Here is a 26015-nt window from a genome sequence, read left to right on the forward strand (position 1 = left end):
AGTTCCGGATATCAACCACTCTATAAAATATTTCTCTCTCAAATTTCATTTAAAACTCCTTCCTCTCACCTGAACATTCAACCCACACTCTCTTATTTTTGATACCCCTGACATGGGGAAAAAAAATTCTGTCACTCCTAACTCAACTCTTATAATTTCAGGTTACCCCTTGACTTTATCGTGCAGGGAAAACAAACCCAATCCATCCAATCTCTCATCATAACTGAAGTCCTCCAATCCATGAAACATTCTGATGAATCTCCTCTTCACTCTCTCCAGTGCAACCGCATCCTTTCTGCAATGTCGCCCCCAGAACTGCACAATACTGCAAGTACAGTGAAATTCATCACTCCACCCACAAATTTCTCATATTGGCAGATTATATACTGGATGCTAAAAATAATTGAGGATGCAACTACCGTTATTTTCTTATAGAAATAATAGTATTATCTTAAAGAAATTCTGATGCCATTATGTAGTCAACTTTGGCCTATTTTTAAGGTTTCCAATCTTGTCATGTAATACTATATTTAGAATGTAACATACATGAAATACTTTGACTTTTGTCTACTGTAAGGCAGACAGAGAGTCACCATTTTGTCCAGCACCCTTCACAGAAACCTACAACACTTGGTGTTCCTAGGCAGTCTCCCTTCCAAATACTGACCAGCCTGCTTAGCTTCCGAGGTGATTCAATCTGTCATATTCAGGCTATTAGACGGCACGAGGTTTATCTTCACTGCAGTAGAAATTTTCATCCTCCAACTGCTCAATACTACCCAAGGGAGCTACTGACAAGAGTCAAAGGATATTAGAACTTAGTTACTCTTACAAATGTTAAGATGATCAATTGACCAAAGGCCACCTCTTCTTTAATCTTTTTTTATTTAGACATACAGGACAGAAACAAGCCCTTTCAGCCCAAAAGCCTGTGCCCCCCGATGACACCCAATTGACCTACAACCCCCGGCAATTTTCAAAGGTAGGAGAAAATCGGAGCCCCCAAATGAAACACACGCAGACCCAGAGAGAACATAAACTCCTTACAGACAGAGCAGGATTTGATCCCCAGTCCCAATTGCTGGTGCTGTAACAGCATTGCACTATCTACTTCACTAACCATGTTATCCAGTTTTGTTTAAATACTGTAATTATACAGAACCCTCCATAATGTTTAGGAAAAAGACAGTTTTTTTTTCTTTATTTGCCCATGCTCAGTTTTAAATTTGTAATCAAACGATTCAAATGAGCAATATGGGCTTGTGGGCCGAAAGGGCCTGTTACTGTGTTGTACGTAATTAACATGTGATTAAAGTGCACATTCCAGATTTTATTCAAGGTTAATTTTGTACATTTTGGTTTGAACATGTAGAAATTATAGCACTTTTTATACATAGTCCCCTCAATTCAAAGCACCATATTGTTTGGGACATAACAATGGTATGTATTGTTTCGAGCCCAGAGGACCACAAAACCCAGCAGCAATAGATATTGTAAGGTAAAACATCATGAGATGGGAATGTGTAAGGAGTTACCCTGTACAGGGCTGTAATAAGATGTGAATGCATCCTTGTACTTACAAGATAAGAGAGACATTGATGGATTGAGAGGCAGGAAGCTAGCAGGGAAAGGATAGCAACAGTTTTAGTCATTGGACAAGTAATGATATGATGATGTTCTAAGCATGTATCCAAGGGTATAAAAAATCACCATTTTGCTGATAACGGCAGAATGCATTCTCCGACTAACATCGTTAGTTGCAAGTGTTACAATCCGGCAATAAAGAACAAAGAACCCTGATTTCGACTCAGTCTGGTGTTTGTCTCACTCATTCATGAACAAAGCAGACCTAACAATATTCACCAAGAGAAATGGTTACTTAAACAAAAGTTTATTTTAATTATCTTTAAACATGAAAACAGAATCTCCCTTTAACTTATCACTATTGACTTAACTAACGTAACTTAACCCCCTTCTAATTTTAAGTGCACGTGTATGTAATGTGTGTCTAAGTTCAGAAAAGTTCTTTGATTGACAGTTCAATCTCACTTCTCATTCCTCCAAGTTCACTGGTTGCAGGCAATTTTTATACTGTGCACAGAATTTAACATTTATGAATTTCACCAGGCTTCGGTGCTTGAAAGGTAAATGGTTACCACTTCGGAAGGTTCTTGTCGGTTTTCAGAGAGAAATTTGTTGTACACTGGACACCCACAACAGATTGCTTTTCAATCAGCCACTTCAGTGTCTTGCCAAAGAAACTTGCCCAGTCAGGGTTCTCCAGATGATAATCTTTCTTTCAGGTCATCAGAGTGCCTTTTCTTTTTCTCTTATTTCAAGTGAAACATTAGAGAGAGTGAGTGAGTGAGTGAGTGAGACAAACACACAGAAAGCCTGTTTGACTCCCTCTGCTTGCAAAACCACATGACCCTCTTAGAACAGCAAGTTCCCCTCCAGACAATCTGTGGGGCTCTGACAAGTTCTTTCATCTGTTGCCTTTTTGTAAACAACAATCCATTAGTGAAGTCTCTTATGCATTCTCCAAAGATTTTGCAAAGAGTGTTGGCTCTGGCATGTCTAGCATTTTAAATAAGATCTGTTTTAAAATGTTCGTATGTGACCTACACTAAAAAAACCTGTCCCGATTCATCTCCCCAAAACATATCTATATTCTGTCATAGTGTATTAAAGTAGTCATGTTTAGTACTTTGTTTCATATCCCTTGCATGCAATAACTGCTTGAAGTCTGTGATTCCCAGACATCTTCAGGTGCTATCTTTTCTGGTGATGCTCTGGCAGGCCTCTACTGCAGCCATCTTCACCTCCTGCTGGTTTCAAGAGCTTGACCTTTTGGCTTTCTTTTCAGCATACGGAAGGCATGCTCAATTGGATTTAGATCAGGTAAATGACTTGGCCATTGAAGAATTTGCAAGTTTTTAGCTTTGAAAAACTCCTTTGTTGCTTTAGCATTATGTTTGGGATCATTATCTTGCTGTAGGATGAAGCACCATCCAAAGAGTTTGAAGGCATTCACTCCAACCTGAGCAGACAACATGTTTCTATACACCTCAGAATTCATTTTGTGACTGCCATCATCAGTTACATCATCAATGAAGGTAAGTTCGCCAGTACCTGTGGCAGCCATACATGCCCAGGCCATATCTCCACTTATCTCATTTCACAAATAAGATGGTATGCTTTGGATCTTGGGCAGTTCCTTTACACCTCCACACTTTGCTCTTGCCATCACTCTAATACAGAGTGGTCTCATCTGCCCACAACACTTTTTTTCCAGAATTCTGCAGGATCTTTTAAATACTTCTTGGCAAACCGTAATCTGGCCATCCTGTTTCTGTGGCTAACTAGAATTTGCATCATGCAGTGTAGCTTCTGTATTTCTGTTGAAGAAGTCTTCTGCAGATAGTCGTCATCGACACATGCACAGCTACACCTGAAGAGCATTTCTGATCTATTATGGTATTTGGTATTTTTGTTCATTATGATCAAATTTATTCTGACATCAGCATGGACAGTCTTCAATAGCCTATCAGTCCTTTGCAATTACAGAGCTCAACAGTGCACCCTTCTTCTAAATAATTCATTTTGGTAACCTTACAGTTTGGGGTAAGGTCTCTTACGGTTTTATTCTTGTTTTTCAGCCTCAAAATGGCTTCTTTGATGTCCATTGGCACAACTCTGGTCCTCAATGAAAAATGCTAACTGCAGACTCTAAAGGGGAGGAAAAGCTTAGAAGCAAGCCTCACTCTCTTATCCCTGGACCAATTAAAAAAATTAAACATACCAGAGTACAGGTAGTCCCGACTTACGATCGTAATTGGGACCGAAGGATCAGTCATATCTTAGAATGGACGCAAGTGAGAATTTTGCCCGCGCACATGGAGTACTGACATTTTAAAGCAAACTTTTTAATCAAATGTTGTATTTGAGAAACAATAACAGAAATACAGGGCGCACGTGCCAAAATGTGAGTACTTATTTAATTAGTTGACGTCCAGAGGTCCATAGGCTTGATTCCTGCCCACGTGCGTGAATCCTCAGTTGGAAGATGCATGGGGTGTGTTCTTGTATTTTTCAGTTGGCACATGCGTGGGAATTAAGCATCCTCACATTATATTTGCACCCTTAACTCTCGCGCATGCACCAGCTGAACTCCAATACGTGAACCCACTGTGCATGTGCTAACCAAAGACTGGCACATGCGGACAGGAATAAAGATGGCTCTTCATACTTGCAAAACCTTTTTAAAGCCTCGCGTATTTTCTCTTTGTCCTTTAAAATTGCTGAAACGGTGGAATGAGACAGTCTATCAGCAAGGGATCGGTTTTTCCTCTTGCATACCTTCTTTCTTGTGTCCTGGGCACAATATTGCATTATATTGTGCATATGCAATTTTTTTTTTTTTTTTTTTTATAAAGTAATCGTCTGTGTGGATAGATGCATCAAATAGGTTGCAAGTCAGGGAGTACCCATAATCACAAACGCCCAATGCCCCAAATATTATGGCGCCCTGAAATGGGGAACTAGGTATAAAAAGTGTAATTGCTAATATGGTTAATCCAAAATGTACATCAGAATACATGTATCACCAGTTAAACAACAGCAACAAACAACGTCAGGCTTTTTGAGCACTGACATGACGCCACAAGTGGAATATTCACACAAAATAATATTTAGTACTTACCAAAAAAGAAAAACATGATCCCTGCTTACAAAGGTAGACCATCTCCCAACTACCTCCCCACTGCCGCCTCTGGTCCAGACTCCACCCCACTGCCGGTCCCAACTCCTCCCCACCGCTGCCACCGGTCTCCGACTACAGTCCCTGCTCCTGTCCGGGAACCTGAGGTGCCCACTTCTTCCCGGGAGCCTGAGATGACTTCTTCGATGCAAACAGCACTGCACCCAATATTGAAAATGGAGTCACTGCAGCCAATGTTGCAGACTTGAACCCAGCTCTGTTTGGCATCTTCCTGGCCAGAAGCAAAGATTTTTTTTTAATAACTGTTGTTGCAATCAAATAACAGGTGGCAACAGCGTGAGAGCCCCACATGGGCAAGCCAGGTGTTGAATTTTATTCCCCCCACTTCAAATAAAGGGCACTCGACTGTTTAACAATTTCAGAATGTATTAAGTGCAATACTAAAATGTGAAGAATATGCAAAGAGTAAATGCTTTAGTGTATGAATGAGGGCAAATTGATTTGATCTTTAAACTATATTTTCAAATGAAAAATGATAGCAAAAATACTTTTTGCATTTTGACAATAAACAATCATATGAAGTTAGAGTGAAATCTATTTGCACTCAATCTAAATCCATATAATGATAACTTTTGTATTGCTTTTTTGTTAAATAATGTAGTTATTCAACTTTAGTCTTGTCTTTGGGCATGGAAAAATAAACATCAATTTGAAGTTATAGAATGTCAATTCAATTACATGGCAAATTTCCATACATTGTGTGTGAAGCTGCTACATCTTCAGCTACTTTCCAGCTTGCAAGTTAAGGAAATCTTACAGGAAGTGAACACCCAACCATTTCAGCTGGAACATACAACGTAAAGTTTTTAAAAAATTCTATTTCAATAGTCACAATTACGTTCAAGGACAAGGCTCTTCCTGGTATGAAATTTGGTACCATGTTGCTCATACAAAAGCTTTTTTTGCACAAAATTAACGATTTTGAGATAATTCACCCAAAACTTAGTAGATTCTAAAAACAGATACAATTTTCTCCATTTTCAAAGACAGTGCATATTAATTAATATGCATTATCAAGATGTTCTTTTCAATCTAAATGCAAGAACAATAAACATCATTGAATCATGGGGATGTCTCTGAAACTGCAAATACTGGAATTTGGAGCATATTCAACAGGTTCACTAATATCAGTGGGAGAAAAACAACAGTGAGTGTTTTGGGTTAGAATCTGGATTTGCCAAGTTCACAAATGTAGCAACTTTGCTGCTGGAATGGTTGACATCTCCATCAAAGTGCCTAAAATTAAGAACCCTTCAATGTTTTTGGGTAGGGAATACATTAAAGACAGAATGTTAATGCAATCCCATTATAATACTATGTTTTTACATCCCACTCTTTAGCTCCAGATTTTATGTAACAAAGTCCTAATACACGAATCCAACATAACCAAGCCAAAATACATATATTACACAAGAGTCCAAGATCACAATATAGAGTTCTTCAAGAAGGCTTTGTCATTCACTAAGAATGTGTTAATGAGATTCTCCACTTATCTCCACTTTTATGGCTAGTCCCCACAACTTCTTTCTTTTTCAATCTTTTGAATTAACCATTATAGGTAAGCAATACAAGAAGAGAATAGAAGTACACAATCAAGAAGACAAATAAATCATTATATGACATCATGTAACATATTGCATTACACCGCAATTAACGAATATTTTCTCATTTCAAAATTAAATTTTCAAAAAAAATTTTTATTATACAAAACCCCACATAATCTAAAAGGTTGGGCAGCCTATCCTAAGAATTTATTAATAAAAATTAATCATCTGGTCTTCACCAACAAAGAGAAAAGAAATAAAATTAAATAGTCTGAAAGGGAAAATAGTTATACAAACCAAGTCATATGGAAATAATTTACAAAAAGGTCGCCAAGTCTCTTCAAATTTAACAGAAGTATCAAATGTACGAATCCTAACTTTCTCTAAACTTAAACATAATTTGAGAGAACCAGTGAGTCAAAGTAGGTGGATTAGAATCTTTCCACTTAAATAAATAGCTCCTCTGTCCAACAATGTAGAAAAGGCTACAACCTGATGGGTGGAAGTGGGAACTATAGTTTCAAAAAGAGCAGTCAATGGATTAAGTTGCAAACTAATATTTAATACAAGTGACAAAGTCTTAAAAATATCTATCCAATACCTCTCCAACACACGTCATGACCAAATCATATGAGTTAGAGAAGCCACTTCTGATTTATTTCTATCACAAATAGGACTAACATCAGAAAAAAATATGGGCCAATTTGTTTTTTTGACATACAAGCCCAATATACCACTTTAAACTGAATCAAAGATGATAAACACATATTGAAGAGGTATTAAACAATCAAAAAATCTTCTCCCATGATTCCTCTTCCCAGGTCCTTTTAATTTTGTCATTAGAATTTGTTTGCAATCTTAATAATTTATACATGTTACCTATTAAAACCCTTATGAGAAGGGTCCAAATGGAAAAAAAAAGTATCACTCTAATCCAATTTGCATAACGTTGGAAAGTTAGGCAGTGAAGTATTCAGAAAATTTCTAATTTGGAAGTATCTCAAAAAAATGTGATTTAGATATATATTTATTGCATAATTGTTCAAAAGACATTAAGCTACCATCTATAAACAAATCTGAAAAAGAGAAGATTCCTTTAATTTTCCAAAAAGAGAAGGCATGCTTAATTATAAACAGTTGAAAAAAATAATTAAGAGAAATGGTACTAGATAAAATAAAAATTTTCAAGTCAAGGAACTTACAAAATTGAAACCAAATCCATAATTCTTGGGTGGAAGTTATGGGTCCCCACAACTTTGAAGCCCAGAAATCCATCTCACATTTCATATACTGAATTATTTAATCTCTGTAGCTCTCTGATATAATAGATACCCACAAATCCTTTTGAGAGAAGAAATTTTTCATTCTCTTCAGTCTCAAAGGAGAAAATGCTTTCTCTTGTCGCCATGTCTCAGGATCCACACTGTGAAGTCCATCCTGTATATTTCAATACAATAATTCCCCATCCTAGATTCTAGGATACAGCCCTAATCTTACCTGATAAACTGGTTTCTTTACACCAAGAATCAAACTAATTACATCTTCTATGGTAAGTGCTAATATATAAATGTTAAAATATAAATTCTGAATTCCCCAGGATCAATTTCCTTTTATTTTGTTAAATTTCTCTTAATAATAAAAAAAATCCAGAAAACACTTAACATAAAAAATGTGTATAGTTCATTTTATATATTATTCTGAAAGAACAACCAATTTCATGCAATAGGTCCTGATCTTTAATTTTCAGATGACAAAGCAGCAAATGAACCAAAATCATACCAGATCAGATACTATTTATTGTCTTGTAATAAAACGGAAATGTAATGTAAAAATTGTCCACCTCTTGTTTCTTGTCCACGGGCTCTTCATCATTCTCCATTTCCTCTTCATCTTCATCACTACTTGAGGATTCTAAGATGACGCTCATGTCCACTTTCCAGCTCTCGGGAACAATCCTGTGCTGGTGGAATTTGAGAGCTTCTTCAAGTGCTACGAATAAGATTTCTGGTTAGCGTGGCTGATTGTTTTTTTTTTAAATCAGAGAACTTAGAAGTACACGAGCTATCAATTAATTCATCATGCCCAAGCCTGTTCTTTGAAAGTGGTTTCAATTCGATCCCTCTGTCTGTCTCCCTCCCTCACCAGAGTCCTACAATTGTTTTTCCTTTACAAGTACATACTTCATTCATTTTTGAAAGGCAAGATTAATTCTGCTTTTTCACCTTTTGTTACAACAACATTCAAAACCAAAACAGCGAAATCAGATTTGCTGGCTGGAGTAAATCATGGGTCAAAGCCGATCAAGGGGATACGAAAAGCTCAAATGTATCCCCCTACCAAAAGATGTCCAAATTTCAATATAACAAATCAATCTGAATTCCATGCCTGCTTGGGCTCATCACTTGCAATCACCACCTACCTGCACTTGCCAAGGTTGGAGGGATACTCAAGCCTACTTGGAAAGGTATAATAAAATCTCCACACAGAGGCAATGAGGCAAACATCATTATAGAGAGCCACATTTACCAAAATCAGTTTCACAATTAATTTAGACATACAGCAAGGCAGGGCCCTCGATCCATACCGTCCAAATTGCACCCAATTAACCTACGTCCCTGGAACATTTTGAACCGTGTGCGGAAACTGGAGCCTCTGGGAAAACCACACAGACACGGGAAGAATGTACAAACTCCTTACAGACAGCGCAATTAAATCCTAGTCCCAATCACTGGCACTGTAATGGTGTATGCTAACCGCTACGCCAACTGTGTAACAAGGACAAAATATTTTTTTCTTGAGATTGGATGCTTCAAATTTTTTGTCCTTATTTAAATGTTTTGAATCAACCTTAAAGCATGATGTTCAACAGAGGAGCATATTTTAGTGCACAGTAATTTACAAAGCAGTTCACTCTAATGTATGAAATCAAAATTTTCCTTGAATCTATTTTTACTTTTCGCATTACAGTAAAGATCATGAATTTATCAATGACCTTCTCCAACTTGTGACCACTCTAGCTTTGATTTCCCATGTGAAAAAACATCTTCTCTACATTAAAACTTTGACAATTTTACGAATATCCTTCCGATCACTGTTTATCCCCCCAACAGAAAAGAAACCAGCCCCATGACCAAGAAAGAACACTTGGTCTCCCTCCTGTTCCAATATACTTGTAGGAAAACTGTTGCTCCTTTCCCAGTACCTCTATATAATTTTTATAGCAAACAAAACTACACAAATGATTCCATATGTGATTTAGCCAAGGTTTGTTTAAGAGATGATCATTTTTCTGCATTTCACTTTTACTTCCCAAGAATTGCTTTGTTTGTTTCTTAACTTTACAAATGTGAAATGAACAGCACCCAAGTTGGACAATATCACGTGCTCTTTGAACAACAATAATGTAGTCACAAAGCCAACAAGAGGAGCAAGCCATGCAGCCCCTCAAATTTTTGTGTTTACTCATACAGTCCTCCAGCATGGTCAACTGTCACTTCCTTGCCCAATCATGCAGTCCAGAACATATTTCATGACTCTGCATAATTAGTTACAGTAAAACCCCTGTTATCAGTATCAAAAAAATCACAAAAATTAAAGAGTTAAAAATACAGATTTACAATTGGCATGCCTCGACATTAATTCGCTAATCCACATTAAATACACTCAAGCAACTGGAAAATTCACTTATCCGGTATCAAGTTCCAAAGGTGCCATTTATGCCAGGGGTTCCTGTGTTTAGTTAATGTAATTCCAGGGATTACAACCCACCGCCCCCCCCACCAAGAACCTGTATAGCAAGAGAAAGCCTTTTGTTACAAGGATAATGGAGTACAAGAGAAGATCAATCCATTTGCTCTACCTGCTTATTGTGCATTTACAAAAACACAACTATCTTCTTGAACATCAATAATTAAGTCTCATTGCTCTTATCCAACAGCTATTCACAACAAGGACTTTTCAATAGGATTTTACTCATTGTGCTGATGTCAAGGAAACTCTTCGTGCCCATATCAAATATTGCTCAGAGAGAAGACATTACTAAAGTACACATATCCTACTCCCCTCAGAAAATCTTCATTTTTTTTTAAAGAGCTATATATCCTTATTCCAAAGAATACATCAATGTCTGCTATCTTGAAAGAAGCTATTAGATTGTGCAAAACGGACAATTTTGTTTCAGAAATTCAAATTGACTGATTAACTCAACACCCCAAAATATAGAACAAAATTAACCAAATCAGGCAGTGTAACAAACGGTAAACGGCATATTTCAGAATCAAGGACACTATTCTGCCATAAGGTTTCACAAAACAAAGAGGTAGTTGCCCTCATAATTGCCAGGATTCAACTTTGCTAATCGCACTTTAATTGCTGCAAATCTTTCTCAAACAAATGCAAACTTCTTTACCTTGTTTAATGACGAGATCTGGTTTTGAAACTTTATCCCAGTCAAGGTCTCTTATATCCTTTCTTGCTATAGGATAGCTGTGGTTTTAAAAAGATAGATACCAATATTACATTCAAAACAAACAAAAGTTTCGTTACTTCAATAACAGTCCTAGTACCTGCCACAAAGAAAACAAGTCTCATTTGTCAGGAGGGTGCAACAATGACAGCACTTTGTGAGAAGACTGAGGAGGAATGGCCACCATATTGTCAACTTTCTACAAGTGCTCTATCGAGAGCATCCTGGAGAGCTGCTTCACAATGCGGTATGATTGCTGATGAGAATTGGATTGGAGGACAATCCACAGCATCCTAAAAGGTAGAGAGCATCACTGGATTGTTGTTATTTGAAGAGGGCTCACAAAATCTTTGAGGTCACTTATCATTCCACATGCAGCATCTACCAGCTAATCCTATCAGGGAAGAGATACAAGAATATCAGAGCCAGAACCACCAGGCTGAGAAACAGCTTCTTCTCAGAACAACTGCTCATACAAACCCTCAGAAACTCTTTATTGAACAATATTTATTTAGATTTATAATTGTATATTCTTGCTGCATTTGCATCGTTTGTCTATTTCTGTGTTATGTGCTTGCATGTTTTTGTAGAGGACTGTTTTGTTGGGTTGTACTTGTACAATAGGATAAGAAATTTGAACTCATTTTCGATAAAATGTCCCTATTCACACAGGATCTCAGTCATTCTACCAAAGGACATTTGCACTTATTTACATACCGTTCCTTACATGAAAAATAAAGATATATTTTCTAAAAGTTGGTTTGAGTTCATTACATACTTAGTTGAAGCTCTACTCTAACCTCTGTGACACAAGAAATCATTCCTGAAAAATAATGTCTGATATGCAAACAGGAATTAATAGTTTAGCTCCATTTTACAATTAAAGTTTGGCTCTAAAAATTCTAAAATTCAATGTTAAATTTAATCTCAAAACCTAACTGAATTAATGCAACCTAGATTGTATACCTAAAATGGATGAGAGGGGGGGGGGGGGGTGGGGGGGTGGCTTGGGAGGAGGGAGGGGGGAGGGAGAAAAAGTCACTGTAAATGTGTGGAAAAGAAAAAGTGTATATCATGGCTATTGTGATTTATGGTGTGAAAAATAAAAAATTTAAAAAAAAAAAAAAACCAATACAGGATATTTTGAGGCAGATAATAATTATTTTGTATGTTTACAGACTTTTAGTTTGTATAATCAAAAAAATTGTATTTTCTCTATATGTTTCAAATTTAAACTTACAATTTGGAGTCTGCAAAAGATCGCACTAAACATTGGTCCTTTTTCACAGTGATTTCATCACTGCAACTAGGAGACAGTACCTGAAATAAAAACTTGTGTTTAAAGCAGGTTTTACAAGCCAAGACCCAAGTGTCAAGAATCTTAGTAAAAGTATTTGATAATATTTCAGAGAATTCTAGATCACTGCTCACTCACAGAGTAATGTCACTCAATTGCCATTCAACCTTTTTGATTTTCTTTTGTCTTTTGAGATCAAGACAATGGTCAACCATACTAAGAAGATGGTGTTCTGGCTGTTGCCTACCCAGGAACAGCAGGCTTTCAGCACTTCTCCACAAGGTTCTGTGTTTTGGTCGTCCCACCCAACAGCTCCTGTTGCAGGTACAATTGCATCTGGGATAGGGTTGGAAGCAGCTTAGAAAGATACTGGAGGTCTGAACTCACAACAGTGGCACCCATGCTCAGCAACCTGATGTTGAGGATTATGGATGCCATGGAAGCAGTGGATTGCAGTATGGTACCAGAGTGCAAGAACATTCCCCACAACTAGGGAGAACTCTCAAGAGAATTCTAGAGAGGAAGGACCACATCAGTGGACCATGTCAACCAAGGTCAAGCCCTAAGAATGCTCCTAGGGAAGCTCTTGTCAGTCCTGCCAGGATTTTGTATTGTGCACAAGCAACCAAGTGCAGCTATTATGGTGGGATCCAGCTTTCATGGTGGATTGGTTTGTGGCAATCAAGAATCGGGTTCAGGGTTCACAAAGTATAATAACAAGCAGACCCCGATTAAGGCCTTTGGTGCTGACGTAAAGCCAACACAACAGGGATTCAGATCAACGGGTTAAGGAGGTACAACTTGGATACTTAGGTTGGGTTCATGGAAACTTAGAAAATAGCTGAACAACCACTGAACAATAGTCTGGGCACTTAGAGATAACAGGGATGTTGGAGGTGGCAACATAGGAGGAAATGGTGAAATCCACAATCACTGGTCTCAAGGGACTCTCTTTTGCCTCCCTTTCTTGTTTTAAGAATGGCATTGGTGACGGTTTGTCTTTAAAGGGCAAACAAAGGAAAGGTTTTAATGTATTTTATGTGCATGAAATAAATTGAATCTGTCCAAGTTTGTCAAACTCAAGCAACAGAAATAAAATCTTGCACTGTGTTATACATAAATTTGAGTTCAATGCAAAATAGTGCCCAGACATTGAGTAAAACAAAAAGAAACCAGATTATGAAAAAAAAAATTGACAGTACTCCTCTTATGATCACCCATGTTTTCATGAGGGATGCACAAGTAGAGACCAAAATCTTATTGCAATATTCAAAACCAAATTATGGGATAATGTCTGATCCGAAAAAGGAGGATTTCTTCCTGGAACAACTTCATAATTTCAGCTTCACAAAATCTCCCCTGGTAATTACAAAATCTTTTGGGTGAACAGGAAGAGGAAAATGAAAAAGGAAAAAAAAATATCATCATCCGTCATTCTCAAGTATAACCAATACCTTAATCCTGTTTTTTTTCCCCCCTCTAGTCTTTGAGCTAAAACTAAATTCTCTTCAGTGGAAGTGATATTACTTTTTCATCCCCTCACTCACAGACCATTAAATTTGCTATTGAGAACAAATCTGCATTTACTATCAGGACATTCAAAAATAATTGTGCATAATATTCATTTGATGCAATCAAATCTATTGATAATAAAGAAGTAAAGCACGAAAGTCTGTAGACACCGTGGGTGAAGTTAAAAACAGTGCTGGAAAAACTCAGCAGCTCAAACAGTGTCCTTGATATAGCAAAGATAAAAATACATAACCAACATTTCAGGCTTGAGCCCTTCATCAAGGAAAAATGTTGGCAGGCATCCAAATAAAAGGGTAAGGGGAGACGTGGTCACAAAGGCAGGAGGTAACAGGTGGAGAAGAGGGAGGGCATAGCAGCAAGCAAGGGCTTGAGGGATGTCTAGGTGAATAAAGATGGAAGGGGTGGAGAGCTAATAGGAGGAAGGGAAGGGAGAGGAAAAGGAGTAGATTAGGCAAAACTGGAAAAAAAATCAATGGTAATGCCAGCCAGCAGGAGAGTGCCCAGATGGAAAATCAGTTGTTGGTCCTCCAATTTACGCGTGGTCATGATGAGATAGTACCTGAGGCCATGGACAGACATGTGAGTATGGAAGCGTGACACAGAACTGAAATGAATGGCCACTGGGAGGTGCCTGTCACCAGTGCAGACAGAGTAAAGGTGCTCAGCGAAGCGATCTCCCTGTCTGTGCCCAGTCTCTCTGATGTAGAGATGGCCACAAAGGGACCACCAGATGCAGTAAATCAATCCTACAGTTTTGGATCCCTGACTGAGCTGATGGAGGAGGTGTGAGCGCAAGTGTGGCATCTCTGTGGCCATAGGGAAAGGAAGAGAGGGGAGGAGAAAGGAAAATGTCCAGTTGTGGGATCCTGTTGTAAGAGCTGGAAATTCCAGTGGATAACACATTGAATGGAGAGGCTGGTGGGATGGAGGGTGAGGACAAGGAGAATCTGGTGTTTGATACATCTGGAGGCAGAGTGGCCCAGGGCAGATGAGCAGAAAATAGAGAAGATGCAGGTGATGGCTGAGTGGTGGTAGAGGAAAAGCAAGTTTGTGGAAGAAGGCAGACATTTCAGAAGATCTGGACTGGAAGACATCATCTTGGGAACAGATGCAGAGACAGAGAAATTGAGAGAAGGGAATAGAATCCATGCAGGGAAAATGTTTGAGTGAGAAAAACAGATTCAATGGGTCTCAATAGCAAGAACTCAGAATGCAGTTTGGCAGTAAACAATTTTATTTACAAAATAAAATTGTGTGAGAAGATTGCAACAGGGATAAAACACATATGCACACAATTTATAGAAGACATGCATGGGAAAATCGTAACAGAGATAAAAAATGCCCACATGCAACTAATTAGGAGCATATAATCAAGGAAAAATAATAAGATACCCGCCACCCCTTGATGCAGGTATAGCTCTATGCTACTAGTAACACTAAAACTAAATAGTTCCCAACCCTATAAATGGTGCACACCTCACCAAATTTTCAGCCTGGAGTGAAGCAAGGTGGCCCCTCAATGATGATAAAGAAAAAGAACTGAGCACACGTGGAGCCCTTAATGGTACTGGGAGGAGGGGCTACCATCCCAGGTAATTTATATGGGTCCAATGGCTCAATGCCAGCAAGGATCTGTCAATTACAAAGCCAATGGACAAGTACAAAGGTACTTAAAGGGGCCAATAGTAAGCTGTCCACTGATGGGTGAGATGGTGCTCAACCTTGATTGGCAGGTGGTATGTCTTCTGAGCAGGTAGTGGGCAGTGCTGGCATGTGACTACCCACATCCCTCCACAATACAGAGCAGAGTGTGAGGAAGCGTAGTCAAAGTAGCTGTGGGAGTTAGTGGTTTGTAATACATGTTGATTGAAAGCTTGCAGCTCAAGATGGAGATAGAGATCCAGAAAGGGGAGTGTGTTGTCGGAGATGAATCAGGTGAGTTTGAGATCAGAGTGGAAATCAGCTGCAAAGTGAATAAAGTTGAGGAGCTCATCGCAGGTGCATGAGGCAATCCCAATGTAGTCATCAATATACCGGAGCATCGATTTCTCCACAAAGCACACAAATAGGCAGGCTTAGCTGGGACCCATGTGGGTACCCATGGCTACTCCTTTGATTTGCAGGAAGTGAGATGAGTTAAAGGAGAAGTTGTTCAGAATGAGGACACAATTTGCCAGGGAGAGGAAGGTGGTGGTTGAGTGTGGCTGGTCAAGTCTCTGGACCAGAAAGCAGCAAGATGCTTTAAGACCTTCTGTACGATAACTATCAATCTCTGAAAAATTAATGTGGAAAATAAATCCTCATTAGGAAGGAGGTAATGTTGGTGTAGATCAAAAATTGGGTGTTTCTTTAAGAGTACATTTTTTTCTGGTTAGAAATATGTTGCAAATGGTGTGAAACTGATCAGTACTGCAGCCTATAACATAATTAATATAAAAAGACAAATGAATAAATTGATCCCAAGGTTACTAAATATGCTGATGACATAAAAATAGCGAAAAAAGTAAATTGTGAAGAGTATACAAGGAGACTACAAAGAAATAAGTTGGGTGAGCAAAGATCTGGAAAAATGAATAATGTGGGAAAAAGTCCAATTGTTTTTTTTTTTAATTTCTCATCGCACAATTGACATAGAAGAGGGTGCAAAGTTTTGGGATTCAGGTTTTTAAATAGGTAGTTAGAACGCACCTTGAAAATAAAATTAACAAGATATTATAGTTTATTGCCAATAGAGGTAAAAGGTTCCATTATTATCACGTAATACATTTAGAACGTAACATACATGAAATTCTTTTGACTACTGTAAAGCAAACAGAGACTCGCCACTTTGCCCAGTGCCCCTCACAGAAACCTACCAGCACCTGGTTTTCCTCGGCGGTCTCTCCTCCAAGTACTAACCAGGCCTGAGCCACTTAGTTTCCGAGATCAGACCTTCTCATGCATATTCAGGCTATTAGGAAAATAAAATTTTGTTTGAATTACAGAGGCCATCAGTGAGACCTAATTTGGAATAATGTATTCAGAATATGTTTCCTGAAATGAAGTAGAATAGAAGTAGAATGGAATCAATCCAAAAAAAGTACATCAGCCAGGCATGTAATAGGCAGTTTGCTTAGAAAAAGAGAGGACAAGCTTGTGTCCAATGGAATTTGGAATCAGAAGAATGCAGATAAGATAGATGAAGAAGATGTTTGCTCTTGTGATAAAATCTCTAATTAACAGCCATGTTTAAAAATAAAGGATCAGCCATTTAAGGCAGATGAGCCAATTTTCTTCTTAGAGGATTATAAGTCTTTGGAACTCTCAACTTCAAACAGCATTGATAACAAAGCAGATGCTTGATAAGCAAAGGATGAAAAGTTACCATCAGCATTACCAGACCACTGTGTCATAATTTAAGATCATTCAATGATGTTGCATTCTCACTTACCAAAGCTGGATACCAGCCTTTTCTTTTATCTCCATTGCAATCTACATAAACAACTTTGCCCAGAAGTTCATCATTAAGGCGTCGCTTATCATCATCCTCCTCCTCACTTGATTCTTCTTCCTTTTCATCATCAGGTCTGCAAAAATATTTAGTTGTTGTGAACTTCTTAGCAATGAATCATTGCTTGTACTTTTTTAAAAAAATACAAAGTACAGTAAAAGCTGTTGCCTGACAATACCCAAGCATGATAGATGCTGAAAAATCAAGATTAATATTCTGTTAAATGTATTACACAGTACAAAAATGATACAAGTACAGGAGAGTATGCATAAAAGGGTCATTCCATAGGCAACAAATGAGTGCCACAACAGTCACTCAATCTGCCGTTGGTTTCTCTGTTGCTAGCTTTGATAAGCAATAAATTTCAAAGTTCAGTGTCACAGAATAAGTTAATAAAATTATGATAAAATAGATCTTAAAAGGGTAAGATTGTGAGGATTAGTTGTTAGGTCACATTTCATGAACAAGCATCTCATTTGCATGCAAGAGCACGTCTACAGTTTGGCTTTGCAGAGACAATGGGAAGTGCTTTCACAAGTAAGTGTTAATGAACCAGCATGTTTGAACAGTGTCCAAGCTCAAGAACTTAGAAATTTTTTGGCTTTTAAAACTGGTGCCAGTTTTACATTTTTGGTGGTAGTTTGTGGTAAAACATCCATTGTTTGGGGAAGAGAGCAAATGAGAGTATTCTGCCGCAGTTTGCGGTGAAAGCTGCAAGTTGACAGACCTCCTGCAAGTCCCCATTTCAAGACGGGTTTTGAGTTCAGCCTATTCTAAATCTCTGTGTCAATTGCAGAGGTTGTGGCTGGTTATTGTGTTTCTCCTGGAATAGAAGAGAAAGAATTTATGGTAACCTGGAAGAAGAGATTATCTTTTGGGAAAAACCCATCAGTAAGACACTTCAGTTGCTGATTGAAGATCAGTCTGTCCAACAAACAACGCGTATCTCTCTGAAACCAACAAAGACCTTCCTGAGCAGTAACAACTTAAATTAAAGCACCAGAGCCTGATGAATATAACTGTTCAATTCTGTGTACAGTATGAAAGATTGCCTGATATCAGTGAACTTGGAGAAGTGAAATGTGAATGATTGGACAGTGAAAAGTGAACACAAACATTACATACACATGGACTTAGAATTAGAAGGGGGTTAAAGTTAAGTTGTTAATAGTAATAAGTATCTTATTATTATGCATGAAGAAATTAAAACCAGTTTTGGTGAATTTCTGTTGCTGCTGGATTTTGAGTCCTTTGGACTCTAGCATCTGATTTATTGTCGAAGTACATCACGTTAAAAAGCAAAGATTTTTTTACCTGCAGGCCAGGCAGAATTTCTACTGGTCAGTAGTGCAAAATAAATTATGCGAGAAAAGATGCATATATCAAAGGAAGAAATGTAAACAAAGAAAAAGTGTCAACAAACAATACGGAAAATATTCAATAATAAATAATGTGCAAAGAAAAAATCCTTAAACAAGTCTCTGATTGAGTTTATTGTTTAGGAGTTTGATGGTGAAGAGATAACAACTGTGTCCTGAGCCTGGTGGTGCAAGTCTTGTGGCACCTCCACCTCTTTCCTGATGGCAGCAGTGAAAACCGAGCATGTCCTGGGTGGGATGAATCCATGATTGCTGCTGCTCTCCAACAGCAGTGTTCTATGTAGATTTTCTTGATGGTAAGGAGAGTTTTGCCTTTGTGGACTGGGTTGTGTCCACTACCTTTTGCAGGGCTTTACATTCAGGGGTATTGATGTCCCTGGACCAGACCGTGATGCAGCCGGTCAGCACACTTTCCACTATACACATGTAAAGTTTGCCATGGTTTCTGACGTTATACCAAACCTATGCAAACTCCTGAGAAAGTAGAGGTACTGACGTGCTCTCTTGATGATGACATTCATGTGTAGCCCAGGAACAGTCCTCCAAAATAGTGACTCCCAGGAATTGAAATGTGCTCACCCTCTTCACCTCTGATCCTCCAATAATCAGCTCCTTGGTTTTGAAATACTGAGTGCAAGGTTGCTGAGTTTTCAGTTTCCCTCCTGTATGCTGACTCATCGCCCCCTTTGAGACCACCCCCGACCCTGGTATCATCAGCAAATTTTTAGATGGTGTTATTGTCATACAGAGCCACACAGTCATAGGCATAGAGTAGAAAATGGGGCCATGAATGCAGTCAGCCCTGTGGTGTTCAAGTACTGCTGGAGATTGTAGAGGAGAAGTTCTCGCCCATCCTCATTGATTGTGGTCTTGACCTGTGGTGTTCAAGTACTGCTGGAGATTGTAGAGGAGAAGTTCTCGCCCATCCTCATTGATTGTGGTCTTGAGGTGAGGAAATCCAGGATCCAATTACACAGTGGGGTATTGAGGTCCAGGTCTTGGTGCTTGCTGATCAGATTTGTATGTTGGTATTACCTGTTGGCAATAAATAGCATCCTGATATGTGTCTTTGCTGTCCAGATGCTCCAGGGCTTTGTGGAAATCCAATGAGGCGGCCTCTCTTGTAATCCAGTTGCTGCAGAAGCCAAACTGGAATGGATGCGTGTTGCCGCTCAGACAGGAGCTGATATGCTTCAACATCAGCCTCTCAAAACACTTAATCACTGTGGATGCAAGTGCCACTGATCGGTTGTCACTTAGGCAGGTTACCACACACTTCTGTTCACAGGTACGATTGAGGCCTGTTTGCAGCAGATGGGTACCACATCCTGCTGGAGTGAGATGTTGAAGATATCCGTGAATATATTGGCAAATTGGTCAGCACAGGTTTTCAGAAGTCAGCCAGGTTCTCTCTCCGGACCAGATGCTTTCCTTGGATTCACTCTCCTAAAATTAAAGTTGGAAGCAGAGCTTTTGAAGTTGTTAAAGGCTTGATTTTGTTAATGGAGCTTACTCTGGTTCACCCATTTCATCCCTTTGTCGTTCAAGGCTCTACTACAACTCAGCACCCAAGCCATCTGGGCGAGTGAGGTAAGCCTTCCAGAATAAGAATAATTCACTTGATGCGAATTGCATGTGCATACTCACGGGTGCTAAGAAAATCTGTGTTCTTTTACTCCAGTGAAGTGTGGGAACATCCTTATTGTCGTTTCTTGGTGCCACATGAATTTATCTAATTGTACTCAAGGACACTCATGTCTGCTCCACCACAGCTGATCTTTAACCTCAGTTGCCCTTCCCAGCACTATTTTGTTTAATAACCAGGAATCCATTCATCTGTCTCAACTACGTTCATTCCACAACCTCTATTTTTTTTTTAAATTTAGACATACAGCACGAAAACAGGCCCTTTCAGCCCACGAGCCTGGGCCGCCCAAATGCACCCAGTACATTTTTGATCGGTGGGAGGAAACTGGAGTATCCAGAGGAAACTCACACAAACATGGGGAGAACCTACAAACTCCTTACAGACAGCAGGGGATTTGTACCCTAGTCCTGGTCACTGGCACTGTAACAGCATTGAGCTAACTGCTACAATAACTGTGCCACCTGAAATGCCTCTTAAGTAGAGTCCCAATGATTTCACTAATTTCTGGATGGATACATTTCTGTCTTAAAATAATGACCACCCTCTTATTTTTAAGACTATGCCCCTGGTTCAGGTCACATCAGCCAGGAGAAATGTCATCCCAAAATCTCCTTGGTTAAGCTCGGTAATAATTTTATAGAAAGATTACCATTCATTCTTTTAAAATGAATACAGTGCCAGCCCAAACACGACTCTTCATTGAAACCTTTGCTCCCCACTCCTACCCCTCTATTTCAGGATTCAATCTAATGGCTTTATTCCCTCTGTTGCAAGTATATCCTTCTTTAGGTAGGGAAACCAGATTGCAACACAACATTCCTGGGATACAGTCTCCATTGGCTCCAACGTGTTTATAGAAAGTCATCTTGACTGTTGTACTCAAAATGTCATCAGACAGAGGTTAATTGACTTCCTGGTTGCTTGCTATAACTACACATCAACTTGGTGATGCAAAAGGGAACCAAGATCCATCTCAATCTGTTTCAGTTTCTCATGAATTAAAAAATATCTTCCTCTCCTTTAAAAGTCAATTATTTGCCACTTTTCCACATTGTTATTCCAACTCCCATATTTTCACCAACTCACTAAGCTTGTTAAAATCCCCTTGAAGTTGTCTGCAATCTCCTCCTAACCTGGAATGCCACTTTACTAATACCATTCATCTGAATCTCTGCTAATAGGTACTGCTCAGCTAGGACCCGATAAATGATCTCTAACACATCCTATCAGTTGAAGTGTCTGCACAAAAATAACTTTACTTCTACTATTTTAAAAACCAGTAAATTATTTCCATTCTCAAGTGGTCTAATTGAATTTAAGAAACTTTGTGTGCACTGTCCCTACAGGATTCATCCCAGTGCCCAAGCGATCAATGGTAAGCGGACAGTGCCAGTGGCACTGAACTCAACCATCATGAAGTCTTTCAATAACTAGCAATAGAAGCAGCAAATCTCACCTTCCAACAGGATCGGACCCATTCCTGTCCAAACTATTTCATGCAATAGCCTTGATCCTCCATTCCAACTTGACCCACCTAGAGAATAATGTCTTATTTGCCAAGCTATTGTTCACCAACTTCAGCTCAGCATTCAACAATATCGTACCTTGGAGGCTGGTGGAAAAACAGTCTTCATTGGATGATGGACCTCCTGACTGAAAGATCACACTCAGTCTGGGTTGGCAGCAAAATTTTAAGTTCATCTCTCTGAGCACTGGCACACCTCAGGGATGTGTGCTCATCCTGCTAATGTTCACAATGTTGACTGATGACTGCATTGTCAGATTCAGTTCAATCAGAATCAAGTTTGCAGATGATACAACAGTAGTTGGTCTCATCAGCAACAATGATGAGTCAGCTTCCAGAGAGGAGGCTGGGAAGCAAAATTAAGCAAAGATATATTGTTGATATTTCACCCCTGGGCCCTTCTTCAACGAAGAAACAGATTCCTTGAAGAAGGGGCCAAGCCGAAACATTAGCAATAAATCTCTATTTTTTTTGGACACTGAAAAGACCAGCCGAGTTCCTCCAACATTTCAATGTTTTTATTAAAATCAAGAGCATATCCACAGAACCCACGTGAGCTTGGAAATTACCAACTATCTGACAAAACTACTTTTTTTTTTAAACCATCATTAATATTATTGGGACACACAAGTTTAAACACAGCTACATTGATGGTTCCCACAGCACAACTCCAGGAACATTTTTATTATTCATTATTTCACGTAAAAACAATCTCATTGGTAAAATTTAAAACTTCAACTTTATCGAGGTGAAAAAAAACAGCAAGAGGAGGATAAGTAAAACTGGGATTTAGGACCTGTCGGTGCAGCAATTTTGGCGCAAGTGATTTGGCGCGGTCTGTTTGGCACAGCACAATTTGCCGCAGACACATTAGGCACAGAACTAACTTGGCGCAGCTCATATTTATTCCTTTTCAGGCTTAGTTAAAAGCATTAATGAAAGCAAGGTGGGAATTGATAATACTTTATTATGTTTACATAGAATTAAAAAAGTGTTCATTCTCTTTAGTAAAAATATTAGATAGATATAAATTAATTACGAAAAATCTAAAATATGAAGTTTATTCAAAATTATGGGCAATCCCTCGTAAATACTCAACATAATTTCTCTCACTAAATCTTACAACTGTTTGTATTCGAGCGCTTGCTTCACTGAATTTCTTTAATTTCAATGGAATATCGTGCCCTGGTATGAGATACTCATAGTAAATGTCCCTTCCTCTCTGAACTTTTTGTAACTGTCAATAAATTTCCAAATAACTGAATGTTCCACTCCAAGTTTGCATTGTAATCTCCTGTGAGCAGCTTCTGCATGACTGTCTGTTCTGTCCTCATTGTTTAAAGTTCTTTCATATAAATTCCACATTCCAACTGGAAAAAGCAGTGGATGCCTACCATTTTCTCTGCATAATCTTCTACCTACATAGTTATCCTCGAACCAGTCCAGCAGCGGTTGCAGTTCATCTGGAAGCACATCAGCCAAATGTTCAATAGCTTCACCAATGTTTTCCAATCGGAATAAATGCAAGACCAATTATCATTTTAGCTCTCAAAGCGGGGAAATTTTAAATGTTCCATCAACATATAATTTTTTTTTATTGTTTCAGAAACTCGGCATTCCTTTTACTTCCAAATATAAGAATTCTGCAGGTGGCGCTACCGCGGTTGGCTGTGAAAATTGTTCTTCATTATATTCATCAACAGAACACGTTTTAAAGGTATCTGGAATTACAAGTTCTTCTAAATTTCTTGGATTTACTGGGTAAGCAGCAATTTCTTTCCTTCTCCTACGAACCATTTTCTTCAGCGCTCTGTTGTCAGGCCTCATTCCTTGGCAAGCTTCAGACAAATTTTCTAGGCACTCGTTAATCACTTATGCAGTTCCTTCTACAGTTTCAGCAACTTGTACTTTTATCTTTGAAATGACGGTATCTCTTTCCACCTTAGATGTCGAAGCTGCGTGCGAACGTTCATCAATTTGTTTCACTAGTTCACCATTTCTAACGTGAATTCGAGCTTTGCAAATGTCCTTCCTCTCACATCTCCAAAACTTTGTTATCTTATCAGCAGCCTATCTATTAAATACGTGTATATAACTGTCGTATGAGCACTTTTCCTTTCCACATTTGGACAAACTTGTTGATGCAATTTTAATGGGTTAAAATAACTACAAACTACCCATTTAATAGTTCTGCACCTAAATGGGTCTATCTACACCGAAATAGTTCTACGCCTAAATGGGTCTGTGGCAAAATGGGCTGAGCCAAATGGTCCCATTCCGGTAAAATGGTACTTACACGGGAGCAGATGATGATCTCCTTCCTCTATTTGTTTTCTTTCCAATTACTGGTGTGCCAAAGTGCTCTGGGTTTGTAAGTGGTAACTGGTCAAGAGTCTGAAACAAAATATTAAAGTTATTGATCTGAATTGTAAAGATCAACTTGTGACATCAACTAGAAAGCAACTGCTCACCTCACTCTCAGCAAAATGTCTCTCACCCTTCAGGCATAGAGATGTACGACGAAGTGTCCTTTCATCACCATCATCAAACACTAAAAGAGAAAAATATTCTACAAATCAGTGAAAAACTGAGTAAAAACAATTTATTTAGATCCTGACTCTCACATATACTGCTTACCACAACCGAAACTCCTGCTTCAGTAACAAAAATACTAAAAATTACATTTTCTCTAAATAACGTGATCATTCAAAAAACTGCACAACTTCACATCTGATCTGTAAAATTGCTACATTGGTACTTTATAAACAACATAAATAAAAAATACAGTATTTAAGACTTTCTTCCTTGCATTGTGTTATTTTTTGGTTGACAAACAGTGGAGCTCAATTTGTGACAAAAAAAACCATATCTGTTAATTTAAAGCATAAAACTGTTTTAGACATGGAGTTCCCTGTTTACAGAAGACAACTTACAATAATCCAACCTCATGCAAATTCTCTCTGAATCTGCCCCGTGTAGTCCTTAAATCTCTTCACCGGAAACAATGACGGTATTACCCACAGAAATAGCCAATGCTTTATCAATCTCCCTTAGTTAATTGGAGACACACAGCAAATTGACATCCAGGTAGTTCCAGATCTCACACTGGCCCTGAAATGTGGAGCAGGCTGATTCTTGTGCTGCAGCTATCCAGCACTGCTCTACAAAACCATTGGCCAGTATCAGCACCATCTCAATGAGAGTAAACAGGATTGTTTAAACTTGGGCAAATACAAAACTGGTCATGAATTGTGGTGGATAATTAAACAACTAATGAAAGGATGTTTCAGGTTTTCCATCCTCAAAGATGGCAAAGACAAAACACGTGCCATTGCTGAAGCATTAATGCCAAATAAATGATTCATGTCAGCATCTTCCCAAGATTATTACACTACCAGAAAAGCCAGTCTCAAACCAATTCAAATTACTTTACATGATATCCAGAAATAGCCAAATACTGGCCACATCAAAGGCTGAGAACAAGCAACCCTGCACGTGTAGTTCTGAAGACCTGTACTTTATAACCGGCTATTCTGCAAGGCAAACCTGTTCCAACACACAACTGAGCTATTATGGCAATGTATAAAATTGCGACAAGTCCTGTTCAACTAAGACAAGTCAGCTAATTATTTTGTAATCAATCCACTCTCAGTTAGCAACTATGGAAATTATCACCCTCTGTGCTATCAAAGGCATCTTCCATTTTTTTTTCCATGAGGACATGAGCAGTAGATGCATGGGAAAAACACCTCTTGCAGGTTATCCTCCAAGTCACACACCTTGGAAATAATGACAATTCCTTCATTGTATCAAGTCCAAATCTTGGAGTTGATACTCAACAGTATTATAACAGTTAACTTCATCAGAAGGATTGCAGCATTTTAAGGTGAAGCACCACCACTTTTTCATTAAAAAAGGATGGGCAAAAAGTGAGTCTTCCCAGTAATGTCAAGGTCCTGAAAATTAGTTTATAAATGGAAAATGAAAAAAGCTCCACCAGAGCACACTCAACCTCAGTATTACTGCTGTTCAAGTTACTAAAATACACCCTTACAAAATTCACAAATCATATCCAAAATATATGAATACAGAATAAAATTCACTCACAGAATTTGCATGAAAAAAAGTAAAAACATTTTCTTTAATCTCTTGACACAGATGACTCTCATTATGGAAAATCACATATGGACATTTATCTAGGAATGCAAATCAGGGTCAACTGTACATACATGCCTAGCTCCAAGCCCAAATTATGTTGGGAGACATCCTAAACTAGTCAATAATTTCTCAAATTTACTAAATTCAAGCCACACTGTGATAGGAATTATGACACAGGCAAGAATACACACTGAAA

At 38.5% G+C, this 26015-nt stretch overlaps 1 protein-coding gene across 4 annotated transcripts in view; it reads right to left on the reverse strand.

The window, feature by feature from the left end:
• arid4a (AT-rich interactive domain 4A) overlaps positions 1–26015 on the reverse strand; it is a 129968-nt gene that overhangs the window by 67105 nt on the left and 36848 nt on the right. For all 4 annotated transcript variants that reach the window (XM_069916895.1, XM_069916892.1, XM_069916893.1 and 1 more), the window contains exons 6-11: positions 24133–24212; positions 23958–24055; positions 17050–17185; positions 12030–12109; positions 10733–10809; positions 8165–8313 (exon numbers count right to left, since the gene is read on the reverse strand). In XM_069916895.1, coding sequence (XP_069772996.1) covers positions 8165–8313; positions 10733–10809; positions 12030–12109; positions 17050–17185; positions 23958–24055; positions 24133–24212 — 620 coding nt within the window. The remainder of the gene's footprint in view (positions 1–8164; positions 8314–10732; positions 10810–12029; positions 12110–17049; positions 17186–23957; positions 24056–24132; positions 24213–26015) is intronic.

Source organism: Narcine bancroftii, chromosome 2 (genome assembly GCF_036971445.1).
Source record: "Narcine bancroftii isolate sNarBan1 chromosome 2, sNarBan1.hap1, whole genome shotgun sequence".
Classification (NCBI taxonomy): domain Eukaryota; kingdom Metazoa; phylum Chordata; class Chondrichthyes; order Torpediniformes; family Narcinidae; genus Narcine; species Narcine bancroftii.